This window comes from Columba livia, chromosome Z, assembly GCF_036013475.1.
Source record: "Columba livia isolate bColLiv1 breed racing homer chromosome Z, bColLiv1.pat.W.v2, whole genome shotgun sequence".
Lineage (NCBI taxonomy): Eukaryota > Metazoa > Chordata > Aves > Columbiformes > Columbidae > Columba > Columba livia.
The window spans coordinates 10,206,493-10,226,341 of NC_088642.1; the positions used below are offsets into that span (position 1 = coordinate 10,206,493).

Genomic DNA, 19,849 nt, shown 5'->3' on the forward strand with positions numbered 1-19,849 from the left:
CAAGGTAGAGATGCAACATATAAATGGGCTCGCGATCGAGGGGTGGATTTAACTATGGACACTATTTCACAGGTTATTCATGAATGTGAAACTTGCGCTGAAATCAAACAAGCGAAACGGTTAAAGCCTGTATGGTATGGGGGGCGATGCTCAAAGTATAAGTATGGAGAAGCTTGGCATATCGATTATATTACACTTCCACAAACACATCAAGGTAAGCGTTATGTACTTACAATGGTGGAAGCAACCACTGGATGGTTGGAAACATATGCCGTACCTCATGCTACAGCCCGAAATACTATCTTGGGCCTTGAAAAGCAAGTCCTTTGGCAACACGGTACACCAGAAAGAATTGAATCAGACAACGGTACTCATTTCAAAAACAGTATTATAGACAATTGGGCCAAAGAACATGGTATTGAGTGGGTATATCATATTCCATATCATGCACCAGCCTCTGGGAAAATTGAAAGGTACAATGGTTTGCTGAAAACTACACTAAAGGCACTTGGTGGTGGAACCTTTAAAAACTGGGATTCACATTTAGCAAAAGCCACTTGGTTGGTCAACACCAGGGGATCAACCAATCGAGCCGGGCCTGCCCAATCAGGAATTCTACGGACTGCAGAAGGAGATAAAGTCCCTGTAGTACACATGAAAAACATGTTAGGAAAGGCAGTCTGGGTTACTCCTGCCTCAGGCAAAGGCAAGCCCATTCGTGGGATTGTTTTTGCCCAGGGACCTGGCAGCACCTGGTGGGTGATGCTTAAGGATGGAGAAGTTCGGTGTGTACCTCAAGGGGATTTGAGTTTAGGTGAAAATATTCAATACTGAACTGCATGATGTGAATTGCCATGCTAACAGTGTTTAATAAGTGTTTTTCAGATCAAAACAGTGATGATGAAACCAGAGCTAGCTTCTTCAAGTGGCGCCTGACAACTTCTTCGAAGTTGATGACTTTAACCCACAAACAGTGGTCATGAGATGCACTTGTACCATTTTTCCTGCCCTGGGAGACTGTCGTGACAAAATGAACTTAATGAACTTTTTAAAGGATGGTCCACTGACTAATTGCTCCTGTGTATATATGTAGGTATGTATATCTATATCTATATCTATATCTATATATATATATATATATAGTAGTAGTGATTAATTAAATTGTATTGATAGATTGTATTGATAAGGTTTAAGTATTCAGTGAATGGCATATTATAAGGGGTGGAATGTCCTGGTTTTGTTAAAAACAAGTTTCTCTTTTGCCTGTCAGCTAAAGCCTTCATATTAACTGCATTTTCCTGGAGAACCAGACACACGTTTTGGTAAACCTAGCAATGGAATGCAAGGTTATTGATAAACATGGATGGACATCTCGCGAAAAGGGCAACAAGGAACCAGTGACCAAGAAACTGACCAACTGTGTATAACATCCCATTCATGTGAATACTTCATATAAAAGTGGGAGATCACGAGGATCTCGTCCCTTTTTCCCTTTTTCCTTATGGCCGACATTAGGAGAGGACCTTGCTAGTCGTCCCTGCAAACTGAGGCCTAGTGACCGACTGAATCCAGCTCCGATTGGCTGCGGAGTCTAATTCAGGACTTTGGTTGCTGGCTCTGCAGTTGCTGAGACTTTCAAGATTGGTTTTGTATATTTTGTATTATTTTCTCTATTCTTATTAGTAGCATTAGTAAAACATCTTTAATTTTTCCAACTCTCTTCTCTCTGTGCTTCTTTCCCTCCCGATCGCCTGTCCTGAGTGGGAAGGGGGGGAGAGGGAGGGGCAAAAAAGGGGAAGGGGGGGGGGGGGGGGAGAGAGGGTTAACAATACATCTGCCAGGGTTTTATTGTCACCCCGCAAACTTAACCCTCAACAGAATACTTCCTGCAGACCCTGCCTCTGATTCAATCAATTCAGAGCCAGCACGCAAATTATTCAGGCAACCCAGGAATATAAAACAGTTTGCAAATGAGTCCTCACCTGATCACGTCACCCAGACGCACCCTCAGGTTGTTGCGAACAACCCTGTTCATGCGAATCTTCTCATCTGAGCAGGTATCATCTGACAGGACAATGCAGACTGCTTCCCTTCTCTTCTTTCCTTTCAGCAGCACAGTGTCTCCTCTGAACAGCTGCAACTCGTCCATTTTTGCCTGTAAACAGCAACAGCATTAGAACAAGCTTTTGACAAAACAGTATTTCAAGCACCTGAAGGAGTTACTTGACTTCAGAGAACTGCATCTTGGAAGCGATATCCTAAATCCAAAAGGATAGACACTCCTCCTATGCTGGTCAAGAGCTAATCCTGAAGCCATACTAAGGACACAAGCTCAACTAAATTTTACAAGTTGAGAATCAAAGTAGAGAGTGTTTCAAAAAGACAGATCCAATTACAAAGCAAGGTGCTTTGAAACTAGGTCCATTTGTTTGAAACACCCTGTGTATTTTATCACAGTAGACTGTCAGGAAACAACCCTCCCTCATTGCTCACAGCTGCAGCTTCTGACACAAATACTTAGACTCATTCCAAAGTTACATTTCAAGTTACGACATAGCTTGCAAAATACCAGAAAGCTTTGCTTTCATAGATGACATACCTGGGACAGTGACACAACACTGTTGTCTTCATTGATGGCTTCATCAACAATTAACCGATTGGGCCTGTTCTTCTGCTTCAGAATTGCAGTTGATAGGTCATCCGCTTTGGAACTGGCAAAGAAAACAGAAGTTATGAGTCTAAGTGATACTGCTCCCCCCCTTCTCAGTCATCCCTCCATTTTCATCTCCATTTTTTACAGGTTTCTTTGTTGTCTTGTCTTTTAGAAACCATACTTGTTTGTAAGATGAAGGAGAACATTTTTCCCATTGACCAGTTGCCCCAGTTCAAAGGACAATCTTTTCTGCCAGTAAATAAAACTACTTTACTAGCCCCAAATGGAAACAGCTATAAAGCTATCTATGAAAAGAAGAGGTCTGTGAGATGTTGCTGACTGTAAGATGTTTTGCCTAAAAGAATTAGTCAGACTCATCTGAAATCACATGTAAACACTGCCACCGAGACAAAAGTTCAAGTCTATTTGGTGTTAAATCCCAGATAAATAGGGGAATTAAAGGACAATGCTGCAGCTTTTCTGACAGGAAGAGTTGTAAGAGTTTAGCCTGTCGAGGTCTATTAGTTAAACCTAGCAAGCCAGTAGAAATATTCAAGTGCTCATGAAAAATGGGGTTTTCTTTTTAGGACATAAGCACCTTTCCATAATACCTTCACAGGAGTCCCTGCAGCTCTACTCCACTACACCACACAAAACACAGCAGATAACTCATCCACCTTGACAAAACAGAGCAAATCACAGAGCAAAGAAATGTAAGAAAGGCAGATTAAGCAATTTCCTTCAAAAATCTAATACAGTAAATACTTTACTCTATGAAAGAAATATTAATTTGAGCCAAGTGATTCCCGAGGAGCTCCTGGAAGCTGTACCTCAGCCCGCCACAACAGCAGCAGACCGTTGCTACTTCCCTTGGTGGGCACCTGACTGCTTTCTCCAAGTATTCCAGATGTGCCAGTGCCTAAGTTTGAACAGAAAACTTTACAGTTTGCTTTGATTTTGACAAACAAAATAAAATAAAGTCTTCTTCTGTCCTAAGTAAGCAGCAAGCACCTGCAAAGAGTAGAAAGCTTTGTGGACAACAGTGGTGGTTATATATTCTGGCTCTATTTTACTCTTTTAGGGGCAAAATAACCAGAAATCAAACCTTGAGTGGAAGAGGCAGAGCAAGCAGCTACACAGCACAAAGGCAGACTGTGGCAGCAGTGGTCACTTGGCACGCTCACTTCATTTTTAAAAGTACATCAGACAGGGGTGACATACCTATACAGTGTGATGTCACCCAAAGTCCCACCACTCCTCAAGACAGAGGTTTTTCCAAGACACTGGCAGTATTGGCTCCTTTCTCTGATACCTAAAAGGTGGAACAGTACCAAGCCAGTCTATGAGGGCAGACAGCTTGTTTCCAAGAGGTTTTCAAGCTTTGTATAAGCCCTGGAAGCATATGAAATGTGTAGGAAATGACAGACAACATTATTTTAAGTGATCAAAAGGAGGAGCTGTAAACCACGTATTTTCTGGGCTGCTAGCACCAGGAAAGCTGTATTCTTCTCTCTTCATTGAAGACTGCAAGAAGTAAGACATCAACATCCATCCTTTTCAATGACCATGTGAGATATTACAGATCCATTTTCTGAACTCAAAAACACACAAGAAAGGCTGCTGGATACATCATGTAAGAAGCTCATTAATTCCATCTTCAACCTAAAATGTGGTCTTGGTAGAGTCCTAAAAGGATTTCCAGAAAAACTGAGTGCAATAAGAAAACTGAGCCAATACACTCTCAGGTCAGACAGGATCATGTGGTTGAAAGAGTGGATAAAAACAACAACCTGCTTGTAAGGACCCTACCTAAGCATTAGCTCCTGGACAGTGGGAATTCATTTAGCTGGTTGATTTGGAAACTTCAGCTAAGGGACACTAGAAAGAAATAATACTCCTATTTAGCCTGTTTGAAGTGTAACTCATACCCCTCTGCACATGAGATGTGGATCCAAAGGCCTCTGATAAGAAACTGCTGCCAAACTGGCTACATAAACTGTCAGGGAAACTGAGTGGCTGTCCCTTGGGATGCAGTGACTGCCACACAGCCTAAAAAACAGCCTGCAAAACAAGACAAAAAATAAATGGAAGAAGAACTGGGCAGCAAGTGGAAGCTTTTCACCCAAAACTGTCAATAACCCAAAAGCTATATAACCCTGGAAATAAAGTTCAGATATCTCCCGACTTACAGCAGTGCTGAAGAGCACAGCAAGAGGTCCCCCTGGTTCTGCTGAATGCAAGACAAAAGTTTTAGTACTGAAGAACTGAATCTGCAGTTTCCTAAGTAAGATGTGAGGGCTGGATCGATGTAGTCAGTACATTACTGCACTTAAAGCAATCTAAAAGGTAGGAGACATTAAAAATGGAATAAACGTCTCCAAGAAACAGCATGCAGGCATCTAAAAGTGCAGGGTCAGCTTCTGTTACCTGACCTGACAGTTCTGTAGACAAAGAAACAGAAGTGTTACAAAATTACATGTCATCTACACAGAAGAGTGATGTTATGTCTCCTAAAAGGAGTAGGGACTTCAAGAGACAAGCACTACCCTTTCAGTAGCAATTTAGAATACTATTATCATCACCATTTGCACTCACCACATTACTCCTGGGTGTTCCTTGTCCTGTAACCGAGACGCCAGAACAAAAATATGCCCATGCACCTCAGCCACGCTCAGACAATCCCTGACATCTGTGCATCAGAGAGCCTGAACTGAAAACACCAAGCAGGAAAGCCTAAGGCATGCGTAAGGGCTCTCTCCTGCCAACTTCCCTGCATGTGCTGGTAAACTCCAGCGAAGGGCAGGACAAGACAGCTAGCCTTGGTAATTTTAAAAGTTTCCAGTCAGGGAGAAGCTGGTGCAAATACTCTGCATCATCTCCCCTTTTGTCATATGCTTTCCCTCTCGCTCCTTCCTTTCACTGACTCAACATAGCAATAAACTGAACACAAAACATAGCTTTAGAGCTGTTTTGGAATTAAAAGGAAATTCAAAGCATGCATCGAGCCTGCCCCAGACAAGGGACCAGAAAAGCAGGCATAATCCCCAGCCCAGCTAACGGCCAAACTTGTATATAATGCTCAAGACATCAATAAAATTGTCTAACAGCCCCATTGGACATCAGGAAAGCGTGGCGGAGGACTTTTTATAACTTACATCACTTTATCCGTTTTGCATGTGATAACACCCAGAGGCTACACATAATGGTGGATGGTAGGAAGTGTGAGAGCAGAAAGTAATTACCAATTTGTAGTTCTTCTGAAAACAGCTAACGACCTCCAAAGCACCTACTAAAGAAATAAATTGTTCCAGCAAGTCTATGCTATAAATACAGCAAAAAGTTACTGACTCAAAATGATTCCAGCTGCAGTAACGGAAGTAAAAGCAATCATGCCTTCGTATGCTGGTGTGCCGTTTCATCAACATCTTCATGAGTTTGGCTCTGAGATAAAACCTGCCACTGGTTTCTTATCACCCTGAACATCTGCGTTACTGACTGAACTGTTCTCCCCAGGTAGGTATTAAAAAAATATAAAAATATCCATAAAACATTTTATCCACTGAAGCAAATGAGGTATTTGATGGCTGCAGCTGCTTACTGGAACAACACATGACAAGCAAGTGGTGAGTTCATACCCATGCTCAACATGCCAAGTCCTCAGCACCGTTCAGACAGGCAGGCACAGGAACACGAGAATCTCTTCAGAAACCACGCTCTCTCAACTCTTGCCACGCTACTTGCTGTGCTAAGGCTCAATTCGGCAAGATGGCTGCCAGCAGCACTGCCCCAAAAACAGCAACTGAAAAGTAACTGTTTTCTAGTTGCGGAGTAACTTTTGTTGATTCCTATGTGGTAGAAAGTACTTTGCTGAAGCAGAATTTTTTTAAAGACACTGTTCACCTCAGTCAGCCATAAAATATGTCTCCAAGACCATCGCTTTCATCAAGAGCTCTACTGCGGACACGGAATTCTCAGCACACCTTGCTGGAACTGACTCAGTATAGGACCAAGCAGTTCTAAGTTTCAGAAGTGGAAAAGGACAAGGAGAACATAAACAATAGCCACTAAAGGGACCAAAAATGACTCTGGCAAGCTCAAAAGTTGCTTCAAGTATTCTCGGATTTCGGAAATTTATCCTTAGATTCTATTTTTACTCCTCTCAAGGGTCAACAAAGTGGCCTGCACACGTGGGCTGGGAGCCAAGAGACCACAATTACTCAACTAATTTTTGAGAACCGTGAAAGACGATCCTCAGCCTGGAACTGAAAACAGACTGAGGCAGTACACCGGAGACGAAAATATAGCCGATTGCCTCAGCGGACAGAGAGGCCGGCTCGGCACAACATGTCTGCCTCTGCTAATGCCAAGTCACTCACTAGCCCCGGCCCGAGGGCTGCTGCGAGCGGAGCCCGGGACATGCCGCTCCCCAGCTCGCTGCCCCGCCAGCCGCTCCGGGGCCTGGGAGACAAAGCCCTCCTGGCCGAAGCCCAGCCCAGCGCCGGGGCACTGAAGGCAGGCGGCCCCGAGCCCCGGGCCCCGGGCCGGGGCACAGCCAGGGCCCAGCGGGAAGCCCGGCCCGGCCAGGCCTCGCCCTCCCCCCATGACTCGACACTTCCCGGGGAGGCCCGGCCGGGGGAGTGGGGGGGTGGCGGCGAGCGAGGAGCGGCCCATCCCCCCCCCGGCACCGCCTCCGCCTCCTCAGGGCCTGCATGACACAGCGGGATCGCGGGACGGATCGGGCCCGGCCCGGGCCGCACCGCGCCGAGGCGAACCAAGGCGGGCTAGGCCGGGCTGGGCACAGCGCCGCCGCGGCGGGGCCTAGGCCGCGGCCTGCCGGTGGGAGGCCCGCACTTACTCGGATCCCGAGGCCATGGCGCTGGGGGGGGAAGGGGCGAGGGGAGGCAGGTGGCGGCGGCTCCTCACAGCGAGCGGCGGCAGCGGGCGGCGGGCCTCAGGCAGGCTGGCGGCAGCGGTGGGTCGGGGCGCTTCGCGCTGACTGAACCTCAGAGCCGACTCATCGGAAGGGGAAGCTCCGCCCCGCGCAGCCTCTCCTGCCTAGCAACAGTGTGCGCTGACCAATCGGAAATTCCGTCCTAACAGCACCTCAGCCAATCATAGAGGCGGAAGGGAGTGAGAGGAAAAGAAAAAAAAGAACACGCACTCTCCCTCCTCCACCCCGCCCCTCTCCTTTTCTCTTACCAGTCGTCACGAGCCGAGCGCAACACACATCAGCCAATCAAAGCGCCGCTCCTGCCGTGACTGTTCTACCGGGCAACACGGGTCGGGCAGCCAATGGCAAAAATTCACCAATGGGAAAATCCGGGCGGGAAGCACCGCCCCGATTGCCATCCGCTTTACTCTCGTCTCGCGATTGGCTAACGCCCGAAGAAAGGGAAACTGGCGGCAGGGTCGCAGCCAATCGGAAGGGGCGGGGGGCGGGTCCACGGGACACGCCGGGTCCCCACGCGTGGGCACGGTCAGAGGCAGCGGGGAGTTCGGCACCGCCAGCCGGGTGCGGGAGGCGCGCTGCGGGGACTCATGTTCCTGGGGGGCAGGAGCGTGTGCGAAGTCTGGCTTTTCCCCTCCACCCACAGCCACACGCATCCCCTTTTATTTGTAGCTTTGGGTGTTTTTATCTCTTCCCCGGTTGATTTTAGTGGCGAGCCCGGACCGGGTGACCCAGCCAGCCCCGGATCTCGGTCCGGTTGGGCACTTGCATCCCCACATCCTCACCTGGGGGGCATTCTCTTGGGGCCAGAAACATGGCTGGAGCCCAGCGTGGCCCCCACTGCTTTCATCTATGTGCCATGGTATTTCTTCCAAAGGAACCGCAGGGCAAAGCCTGCTCAGCGCTGACCTTTGTCGTGGCCTCTTTCCTCTCTCCCACCTCCCCCTCTGCCTTGCAGCTCTCAACCCCTTCCTCTCTTGTAGGAGGCCCGGCTTGCCAAAGGCTCAGCTTACAAGGTCACGGGAGCTTCCTCACCCAAAAACCAAACACTGGGCAAGGGCAGATGGCCCTTCGCCCCATGCACTGTCACCCAGGGACACAGAGGCACAAGTCTGGCCCCTGCCGCCACCCCTGGCTATTGGTGCAGTGTGGTGGAAATGGAACCTCGGAGCTGTGTGTTCTAGCCAAACCCACTTACCTGGTTCCCAAACCGCAGTGCGTAGAACACCAGCACACAAAGCAGAGCTGGGACAGGCAGGACCTAACAAACCCAGGGAGCACAGAGCTGTCTCCACCACATGCAGCAGCACAGACGATGCTGACGTCAAAGGCATGAGGATATCTCCACCCTTGGTCTCCCACACACCCAGGACACAGCCTGCGGGTTCAGAGCAGCTTCAGGCAGCGTCAAGGCCGTGACTGCAAAGGTTTGCTCTGGGAAAAGGGCACTTAAACTAGAGCTGAGGCTTTTATTTGAAAAGATGTATTCTATTTCAGTCCTTTGGGAATCCAGCTTTATCCAAGAGTAATTCTGAGCCTCGGAGGAGTTCTTAAAGGCCTCATGCCAGCCCAGCGCAGGAAGACTTCAGCAGGTGGGCATGGGGAGACTGACCGGGTTAGCACAAGGGGTCCTGGTTTGTGGTCCCAAGGTAATCCTGTATACTTCTGGCAAGAGACTCACTGTGTGGGAACATCGCCTGCTTCAGACACCAAACCAGGTACAGAGGGAAGCGCCTGAAATAGAAGGGAACGTTGTGGCAGCAAGGGCTGCAGCTTCCCTCGACACGGTGTGACCAGAAGTTTGCTCCCCGTGCTGCACGTCCCCCCTGGCTCTGCCCCAGCCTCTGCCTTCCTGTTGGGCTTCATGTCAGCTCATCTGTGCCACAGGGGAGTCCTTGCAGAGCCACAGCCCGTGGTCTCTCAGAGCAGACACACTTATGCTGTGGATGCAGGCTAACGGGAGCTGAACCAAACCATCTGCACAGTTTGAAACACAGGCTGCGCTGCTGGAGCACTTGTGTGGCTGGGTAAGATCCCACCCATCCCTCTACACACCTTCCCTGCCCTTCCTGCTGCCCGTCCTCGCCAGCGGGGCTCTGGGAGAACTTCTGCCAGTGAGCAGCCGCCTCCTGCTTTCGGTTCAGTTTCCATAAGGCCTGCACCAGGTAGGAGGCAGCAGCTGGGTCACCTGCAAGACATAAAGGGGAATTCAACCCTCAGCCGGGGAGGAGCAGGTCCCCAGCGCTGCTGTGGGTTGTATGGGTTGTAGGGTGTTGCAAAAGCAGCTCAGGAGCCAGGTGAGGGCAGTGAGCATGAGCAGAGGTGGTGTAATGGGGAGGAGACAGTGTCACAGGCTCTAATTAACCCTGTGGCTGGCAGCCAAGCCAGATGGCATCAGCCCGATGGCGCAGCCAGCCACACCTCTGTTTGGACAGGGAGTTTTCCTTGCAGGCAGGTCTGCACCCCCAAAGGGAGGGAGCCTCGGTCAAGACTGTGACCAGGGGGTTTGGCAGATCCTGGTGAAGCTCACACCACTGCAGCGTGTCAGCACAGCTGGAACACCAGACAGGGGAGGTCACCCCTGGAAGCAGCACTAGCCATGCCTTGGCTGTGCTCAGGACATGGACGGCTCCCCGTTTTGCTCCCATCTTCCCTGACAGGCCTCTGTATGGCTAGGCATGGACATACAGCTTTCTAGGTTGAGGCAAGAATCCAGCTGCTCCTCTGGGAAAGCAGACCTGCTCTGGGAGAAAGCTGGCTGTACCAAGCTGAGGTTTGGACACAAAGAAATGTCCAAGCGGTCTCAAGACACAGGTTATGTGTAGGATTCCAATACGCTCCTCTGACAACAGTTTTGGTCTGCTCCTCCAAGGCAGTGAGCTGACCAGGCCCCAGAGAAGCATCTCAAGTATGTAACATTGCCAGTAGCCCTACTGTGGTCCTTGGTGTCCAAGTAAGTGTGGTCTAGAGCATAATGCCTTTCTGCTGAAGACAGCAAAACAGCCCAGGACAAATTTGTGGAAATCCCTTCTGTTCCTCAGCAAAATGAGCCTCTTACCTGGCGAGATCTGCAAACCATGCTGGAAATCCAACAAGGCCTCCTTGTGCTTCCCCAGCTCCAGGAACTGTGCACCTCTCCCAATGAGAGCGAGCAACCTGATCTTCTGGAGCACCTCCACTTCTGGCAGGAGAGTCTCTGGCATAGAAAGACACACAAACCTGGAGACAGCATCCTGCAGATGTTCCCTCCCTCATCCCAGCAGGCTGAGGCAGGTCAGTAGTCAGGACTGGCCTAACATTGACTTGTGTTGCTCATCTTCCAGGTCCCCAAAGCCTCAGGGGCAGAGCTGAGCCTCCCCACCAGGCTGGGAGAGGCTGGGAGGCAGGAGAGTGCAAGACAGAAGAACGCCAAGAGCTCAGGACGTTACATGGTGGTGGCCTTTGGCTGCTCACCTGCACAACCGGTACAGATCTCTTCATAGAATCATTTCAGTTGGAACAGACCCTCAAGATCATTGAGTCCAACCATAACCTTACTCTAGCACAAAACCATGTCCCTAAGAACCTCGTCTATGCATCTTTTAAACACCTCCAGGGGTGGTGACTCCACCACTTTCCTGGGCAGCCTGTTACAGTGCTTCACAGCCCTTTCCGTGAATAATTTTTTCCTAATATCCAATCTGAACCTTCCCTGGTGCAATTTCAGGCCACTTACTCTTGTCCTATCACTTGCTACTTGAGAAAAGTGACCAACACCCTCCTTCTTTCCTGAATTCTGGATGGGAAAAGCTTCCCAGTTCACATTTAGCTGTCACTTAGTGGGAAAGGAGGCAGAGCTGAGGCCAAACCCTGCTCCAACTCAACCAGCCATTCCTCCCAAAGGCAGGTGTGATGTAGAGCTCAGCACTCTGGGACAAGCATCTCCTGCCAGAGGTGACACTGGGCCTGGAGCCTTGCTCCTTTGCCCACTGCTGCCAAACATGCAGATCCCGACTCAGCCCAGCCCCGCAAAGGACCCAGCTGCTCAGTGTCCTACCTGTCAGTCCAACGCCAGACCCACAGAGCTGGACTCGCAAGAGATCACCAAGGCACCTGTGGGAGGGAGGGCAGAGGAGCTTTGGTACCACTCCAGGCTGGGAAATGAGCTGCACCCTGCCCTGGTCCCCCACCAGGCATTGCTGCCAGCTGGGGAGGCCCCTGTCTCCTTGCAAGGCTCTGTCACCTGCTGAACTGTGTTATAGCCTCCTTGCTCTCACCCAGCGTGGCCCATGCACAGCCCTGGTGCAGGTATCCAGCTGCTCTCCAGGTGAGGCAGCACAGACTCTCCTTCTTCTGGGACAGAAGTCCATCCGCCAGCCCTGCCCCTGGTGATGGGCACTCAGGCTGCTCCAGCCTCTCCTCCACTCGTAACATCCGTGGGATCAGGTTAGTTGTCCGGTTGATGACCTCCTCGCACACAGTTATGGCATCATGGTGCCTCCCGGCCTGCTCCAAGGCAGACGCTGCTTCCAGAAACACCTCGGGGATCCTGGGCAGAGCTGAGCCACCATCTAGGGGCACCTGGGGAGTGAAAGCGATGCCCAGGCTCAGACACAGAACTGCAGCGCACTCTCCAAGCAGACTGACCCTGTGCTTACTGGGACCCCGGAGCTGCTGCCCAGCAAAGCTCAGACCCACTCCCACAGACACTGGAGCCTGCTGGAGGAGGCAGAAGCTGTGAAGCACTTAACAGCTCAGCAAACAAGGTGGCAAATCCCTGCTCAGCATGGAGAAGGCTGAGAGGGGATCTTCTCAATGCTGATAAATATCTGAAGGGTGGGTGTCAAGAGGATGGGACCAGACTCTTTTCACTGGTGCCCAATGATAGTAGGAGGGGCAACGGGCACAGACTGAGGCACAGGAGGTTCCATCTGAATATGAGGAGAAAGTTTGTTACTTGGAGGGTGCCAGAGCCCTGAAACAGGCTGCCCAGAGAGGTTGTGGAGTCTCCTTCTCTGGAGACATTCAAAACCCACCTGGACACATTCCTGTGTGATCTGCTCTGGTGAACCTGCTTTAGCAGGTGGGTTGGTCCCTTCCAACCCCATTCTGTGATTCTGTGAAATCCCTACTCTTGAAGGGAAGGACATCCAAAACCCCAATGACAGATGTTCCCTACAGGTAAGGGGAAGCTGTTTCTCTGAACAGCAGTTGCTAAGCAGTCTGTAGTTTGAATCCAAAGGCAGACATGCCACAATTCAGAGGTGCCAGCCCCCAACTCATCTCCTTCACATCTCAAACTAGACACTAAGACATGGAGTCCAGTAGGTGACACCTGGGCCCAGACTTTGAAATGGGGATCCAAACCTCATCTACCAAGTCATCAAGGGAGCTCTTCACCGAAACACCTACCTGCTGCTGCAGCCCCTGCTGAAGCAGAGCCATAAAATCCAGGTAATGTTCCACGGCGTCAGCCACCCTGCAACAGGGACAGGACATGTGGTCAAAGGAGCAGAGGGACCCCAAGAAATGACAGCAGCTGAGTAGAACCTGGATCACCAGCCCGCAGGTTCTCCCTGCACCACACTCGCTCTCATCACGATACCCATGCTTTGAGCAGACCTACAACAGCAGTGCCGAACTGGACAACTTCCAGGACCACAGGCAAAACCACAGCCCAAACGAGCAGCACGTTCCAAGTAGATCAGAGGTGCTGTTACCTCCCTTCTTGGAGACACCGCTGTGCCAGCAGGTACTTCACTTCAGAGGGATGGCGACGGCGAAGAAGGGAAGCTAGCAGTGGTGTGTGAACAAGGAGCTCTGTTTGGATTAGGAAATATGAACTACAGGAAGCAGGTGCTGCAAGGTTTTCATCCAGAGCCTGTGAAAGATGAACAGAAAATATGGTCAACACAAAGCTGGTCAAGTCCAGAGCAGCTGCAATCACTTGACACTTTTGGCATTTGGAAATGTACCCAGACAAGCAGAAGCGCTGCACTGCATAAGCACAGCCACGCTGCTCTCACTTGGTACAGCACAGCTGCTTCTAGGAAAAGCAACCAGGATCACAGAGGGACAAGCAGACTTCTCATCGCCACATGGCATCCGATCTGCAAGATCACCCAGATCACCTCAGGTTTTCAGTTCAGATTATTCTGAGCTGCCTGGAACCACCTCCCATTGCAGTCACAGACCTAAGTTAGGCCAGACCTTAGGCCATTCGTAATGAGAGATCCCCCTCCACACATATGTTTGTATCTTATGGATTTCAAACAGCTGATGAGCTAAGTCAGTGTCTACTGCTGTGATCTGCTCCCCCCAAGCAGACCAAGGTTGCTATGGCTAATACACACCCCCTCACAGACACAATCTGCCTTTTAAAGGCCTTTAGACTGTTAGATACTTTATTAAGAGACTGGTACGCTCCAACACGGGAGTGTAACCTCTTCTACCAAGCCAGCAAGAATGTGAACTGGGACCCAAAGGTCTTGCCACATCAAAATGCCAGGTGCTGAGAAGGAATTTCAGAATTTGCTGGGTTCCTTCCCGCCTACTGCTGAAGGCAGCACTATGGCTGGATCACTATAGTCTATTTTGGGGACCCCTCCAGGGTCAAACAGCCCCCCAGAAGGCAGAAGCCTGCTTGAAGCTCTGTGTAGGCTCACCTGGGCAAAAATCAACTCAGAACTACAGGGAGCTGACAAACCTCATAGAGCAGAGTCAGGGCCTGCAGCTCCGCCTCGGTTTCCCCCAGCTCATGGAACACTGCTGCGGTGTGGGACAGAGCAGGAAGGCACTGGAAGTCTACCTGGAAGGCCTGTTTCAGGTGCTGAAGAGCTGTCTGAGGCTTGCCCTGGTTAGATGGGAAGAGGTGCACGTTACAAGGACATCTTGCTGACATCTTTACTGTTTGGTGGGGTCAGGATCCCTGCTCTGCTTCCCCAGCAATCCCCACTAAGCAAGGGTAACGGTTTAGCCAAAGGCCACCTTCCTTAGGCTGCCTTTTGAGCTTCTCTCTCTGCAGCAACCCTTTGCATTCAAAATCCCTGCCCAGATTTTGAAGCTCTCCAGCTGGGGCCACAGGAGCAACTTTTGCTCAAGACCTCGCCTTCCTGCAGCAGCCTAGAACCACACAGAGGCAGCACGAACATCAGTTTGAGCCTCCCCACCCCGCTCTTGACTGTGTTTCCCCGTGGAGGCCCAGCCGTTACCATTCGCTGAGCGCAGCAGCCGAGACAGGTGTAGATCTGGGCCAGTACCCTCCTGGAGCAGAATCCTCGTGTGGCCTCTTGTAGGAGGGAGAGGGCAGTGGGGAAGTTTCCAGCCTCCAGCTCCTGCAGCCCTAGGACAGACCCAACACCTCAGCTCTGTGGCCCCCTTTCCCACTCCACCTGGTCCCCAAAAAAAGCCTATGTGCCCTTTTCTTCCCAGTGCCACAGGAACCCATCTGATCCCCTCCGCACCCAGCAATGCACAGCAGGATGGTGCCAAGCTGCCCACATTGGTTTGGTGGTGTTGCAAGAGAACAAGCCACTCGGTGGAAACATCTAGCAGAAATCATCGCATATTCAAAGCCCAGATACCACGATGCCTGCCTTGGTGCTGAACAGGGGCTGACGCAGGGGCTGGGCAGGTCCACCAGCACATTAATGCGCAGTGACAGCGGTGCAGATGGGGAATCTCAGTCTTTTTACAGCACATCTGGGCCATTTCCCAGCAGGATGCTTTGGTATATTAATTCATGAATATTTGCCACAAATGGTATTTGCTTTTCTTCCGATCCTCATTTCAAGCTTCCCTCTGAGGGATGCCTACATCACATTCACATCTGCCACCTCCCTGCTGGAAGTGCTCTCACCACCGCAGAGGCTTTTGAGAGGCCTGTGGGCAGGAGCTCCTGCCCTCCCTCCGGGGAGGAAGGCCCTGCGCTGGCTGCCCCCAGAGCTGCTGGGGCTGTCAAAACAGCGAGCGTGGGAAAACCATGAGCTGGACAGAACACAGCAGCGAGATGAGATCAATCACCTGCCCTGACACCAGGCTACAAAGCCACACAACAGCTTCACATGGCTCCCACAGCACCGTAATCTGAGGGGAACAATGTACTTATAACAAGATGGGCCAGAAGACAGACAGGAGAAAGGAAAATCTGCATAATCTCCCTGCCAGCTTTCCGCTTTATACAACATCACTGTGGGGCTCAGACAGGCAGAGGGACCCCGGGACTGTGCGGAGAAAGCCTTAGCTGTGGAAAAAGCTGAGAAGTTCTTTGGATACCAAATGGTAAAGTTGAGACCCAGAGGCTCAGCCCCAGCCCTCTTGCAAAGGAACAGCCCAGAAAACCCCAGGAATCAGTTTGCTTGGGAAGAAAAACCGGGATAAGGGCAGAGAGACGGCGTCCTGGGATAGGAGAGCAGTGTGAGGCTGTGCTGGCATGAGTACCTGCTCCACACAAACCTTGCAGGAAGGCTGCTGAGGTGCAGAGGACCTCTTTCAATTCCTTGGCACTCTGCACAAGGGACAGGGAGGATGCATCTGCAGGTACTTCCCATGCCTTGAGTAGGGAGAGGAGTTCATTCTCCCCCTCGCTGCAGTGAGCTCTGCCCAGGTCCTGCGAATACACAGAGGAGAGAGAGCAGGGAACACTGATCCCAGGGCACACAGAAACAGAGGTCACACCAAACCGTTCAACAGTGCTCACAGTGCTGTGGAGCAATGTCCTACTACCTCCCCACTTCAAGTGCAACCAACTCACTGCAGTGATTCCTGCCTGGCCTATGGCAGCATCTCCCACCTCAGAGCAAGGGGCACTTTGAGAGGTTCCTGGCAAGGTAGATCCAAGTGCTGTTGGAGGGTATTTGAAAAGGTGGGACAGAATCACAGAATCGACTGGGTTGGAAAAGACCTCAGAGATCGTCGAGTCCAACCCTTGGTCCAACTCTATTCTGTTTACTAGATCATGGCACTAAGTGCCATGTCCAATCTCAGTTTAAAAACCTCCAGGGACGGCGAGTCCACTATCTCCCTGGGCAGGCCATTCCAATGCCTGACCACTCTCTCTGTAAAGAATTTCTTTCTAATATCCAGCCTAAATTTCCCCTGGCCGAGTTTAAGCCCATGCCCCCTTGTCCAACTGCTAACTGACTGGGAGAAGAGACCAATCCCCACCTGGCTATAACTTCCCTTCAGGTAGTTATAGAGAGTGATGAGGTCACCTCTAAGCCTCCTCTTCTCTAGACTAAACAACCCCAGCTCCCTCAGCCTCTCCCCATAGGTCTTATGTTCAAGTCCCTTCACCAGCCGTGTTGCTCTTCTCTGGACCCGCTCCAGCACTTCAATGTCTTTCCTGAACTGAGGGGCCCAGAACTGAACACAATACTCCAGGTGTGGCCTCCCCAATGCAGAGTACAGGGGAAGGATCACTTCCCTTGTCCTGCTGACCACGCTATTTTTGATACAGGACCCCTCAGCAGACTTCACACAGCCCTCACAATCAGCAGGAAAGGTTCCTCCACACCCCACTGCTCACAGTTCCTCCATACAGAGGCTGCAAGTCCACCTGCAGCCCCCTTCCAGCTGTTCCAATCTCCTCTCCAGCACCTGGAGGTCCAGGGCCCCAACAGGCAGAAGATATTCTGGGACCCATTAACTCACTTGCAGCCATTAGGCTGTGCTGGGACCCCAGGGACTGAGCAGCACTCATGGTTCAGCTCTCCAAATGCCACGCCAACATTTTGCAGAGTGGCATTTATGACAAGCACAGTATTTATGCCAGCTTTGCCTCTTTTGGCAAAGTCGCGCACGTTTGTATCTGCGCGGATGCTCTGGTGCAGGTAACCTGCTGCAGAGCACTGGCCCATGCCCAGTTACCTCGGTGTTGCTCAGGAGGCGGAGGAGGCCGACGGTGCTCCCCAGGCGGCCGGCTGCCAGCCACCACGCTGCTTGCAGGGCACCCAGTTGCTGCAAAGGCGCCTGCAGCTCCTCTGCAGTTGCCTCCTGCAGCACCTTCTGCCACAGCTCCTCAGTGCTAAGATCCTGCCCACAGGTCCCAAAAGCCTCCAGAACTGAAAAAACAAACAAACAAACAAACAAAAAAGCCCAGCCATAAGACAACAGGTTGGTGTCCCGTAACAGACATCCTTCCAAGAGGGAGAGAAAACCTCAAGCAAGCATGGGCTCCTTCCAGGGAAGGAATGGGGTTACAGGGCTTGCCTGGACTCAGCAGCATGGAAACCAAGTTGGAGTTAATGGTGGCACACACAGAGGAGACAACACAGGGTTCAGAGCTACGACTCCAGCTCTGCTGAGTCCTCCCGAGGCCACTTGCCAACACTGCAGATCCCCCCCTCTGACCTGCAGCCTATTTCAGTGAGTTTTCTTTGAAGCCAGCACACCGTAATTAAAGAAAACACTAGTTTCCTACTGTCACTAAAGCTTTGCTAGAGATTTGGCACCTTACGCCTTGAAAACTCTCATTGCCCTTAAGACCTTTTGGCCCATCTCTGCAGGGAGCAGAAAGCAGACAGCCAGTCAGCTGCACATCATCCCTGGCCATGAGCTACCCCACCATCTACCCTTCCCGGCAGAGCCGGGATTCCCTGCTCGCAGCCACGGCACCTCGGGCCACCCACCACACATCTCCAAAGCACAGAGAACAATCTCTTTGCTTCAAGCAACCCCCCTACAGAGAATGATCTTCTTACCCCTGAGGAGCCCTTGGCGTATTTCTTCTGCTTCTCCTTCAATGGCAGAGTCGGATGCTCCCATAGTGAAAACCAGGTAGTTATAGAGGACGGTAAGCTCCAGGGGGAAGGCGGGGAGAGCAGCTGGCAGCCCTGTAATCACAGTCGACCCAACAAGAAATTGAGCTGGCTAGGAAAAACCCAACAACTATGCACACTAAGGTGTCATCACCCACCTTTGTAACAATGGAAATGTCCTAGAACGTATTTTTCTGTTGTGGTGAGATTTAACAGCTTGGGAACTGCACTGGTAGAGACAGCAGGTGTCACTTCCCCACGTGCCAACACAGCTTTAGTCACCCATTGCTCCAGGACTAAGGCCTTTCAGATCTCCCAAAGGAGCATCAATAGGCCACCCTCCTCCAGTACTCACCCCCCTTTTTGTACAGGTTTTCCATGCTCTCTCTTTTTCCCCCTCTCATCATGCTTCCAGTATACCACACCTGTGGCAGGGAGCCCCTTCCCCAGCTTCCCAAAAGCTCATTTTCTCCAGAAACCCCAAAGCTCTGCCCACAACCTGCAGCAAAAACACTAGGCAGAGATCCGTGCTGGGCCTTAATCCTTTTGCAGGCCCAGTGCAGCTTAGGAACAATTCACCCTGCTGCCTTCACAAGTTTGTTTCTAGCCCTGGGATACCGGAGCTGCAGCCCACTCAATGCCGGTGCCCAGGAACCGGCCCTTCCACCCTGACGTGCTCCGTGCCCAAGCCGACAGCAGGAGGGAGAAGGCAAGACGCGGGGCGGGGCGGCCCCACCACCACTCACCGCGCATCTTCAGGAGCAGCTCCCTGAAGCCATCTCGCTGCTCTCGCACCTCCAACGACAACGCTCTGCCGGGCCCCGAGCACTGCGCCGCCTGCAAGGGACACTCTCACCCGCCGGCCTGGTGGAGGGGCCGGCCCGGGCCCCGCGATCCCATCCCATCCTATCCTATCCTATCCTATCCATTCCATCGGATCGTATCGTATCCCCTCCCATTCACCCCACCCCACCCCACCCCACGGGAAGGCCGCGGCCTAGCCCCGGGCGGCGGCGTTCCTATGGCAACCGGCCCCGGAGGCAGAGCGGCCGCGGAAACGGCAGCCCCGGGATTCGGGGAACGGGGCGTGGGGGGATGCAGAGGGGACCCGTCGCACCCGCCAGCGGCCGGCCAGGGCCTGGCTCTCGTTGGCCCAGGCCTGCAGGCAGCCCGGCTCCGGGGCCGCCCCGCGCTGCCGCTTCATGGCTACGGCTACGGCTACGGCTGCGGCCGCTGCCCGCCCGCGCGCGCCGCTCTCCTCCCGCCTTCACGCTGATTGGCCGGCGCCCGCCGCGGGGCCGCTGAGATTGGCGGGTGGAACAGGGCGGAAGCGGCGGTCGCCAAGGTAACAAATAGTCAAGCGTGGGGAGAAGGGGCGGAGCCACCCAGCACCCCGCCAGAACGACGGTGGCCGAGGAAGCCGAAACCTCGGCAATACGCGGAAGCGCCAGACAGCCCCTGGGGCGACCCGAGAGTCCCGCCTGTCCGCACGAAGGAGGAGACGAGCATCAC

At 51.9% G+C, this 19,849-nt stretch overlaps 2 protein-coding genes across 3 annotated transcripts in view; both read right to left on the bottom strand.

The window, feature by feature from the left end:
- VCP (valosin containing protein) overlaps positions 1-7,701 on the bottom strand; it is a 29,947-nt gene extending 22,246 nt beyond the window's left edge. The window contains exons 1-3 of the mRNA XM_065047109.1: positions 7,509-7,701; positions 2,600-2,711; positions 1,983-2,155 (exon numbers count right to left, since the gene is read on the bottom strand). Coding sequence (XP_064903181.1) covers positions 1,983-2,155; positions 2,600-2,711; positions 7,509-7,525 — 302 coding nt within the window. The 5' untranslated portion in view covers positions 7,526-7,701. The remainder of the gene's footprint in view (positions 1-1,982; positions 2,156-2,599; positions 2,712-7,508) is intronic.
- Positions 7,702-9,050: 1,349 nt separating this feature from the next.
- FANCG (FA complementation group G) lies at positions 9,051-19,698 on the bottom strand. 2 transcript variants are annotated; one of them, XM_065047111.1, is made up of 14 exons: positions 19,455-19,698; positions 19,084-19,174; positions 18,281-18,412; positions 17,448-17,641; positions 16,035-16,188; positions 14,792-14,922; positions 14,287-14,433; positions 13,301-13,461; positions 12,993-13,059; positions 11,824-12,161; positions 11,638-11,693; positions 10,660-10,797; positions 9,657-9,789; positions 9,051-9,335 (listed from the first exon to the last, which is right to left on the bottom strand). In XM_065047111.1, the coding sequence occupies exons 1-14, from the start codon at positions 19,539-19,541 to the stop codon at positions 9,218-9,220; spliced, it is 1,947 nt and encodes a 648-aa protein (XP_064903183.1). In that variant the 5' UTR covers positions 19,542-19,698; the 3' UTR covers positions 9,051-9,217. The 2 variants fall into 2 exon arrangements, with proteins under 2 accessions (XP_064903183.1, XP_064903182.1); XM_065047110.1 differs by having other exon boundaries at positions 16,020-16,188.
- Positions 19,699-19,849: the final 151 nt, after the last annotated feature.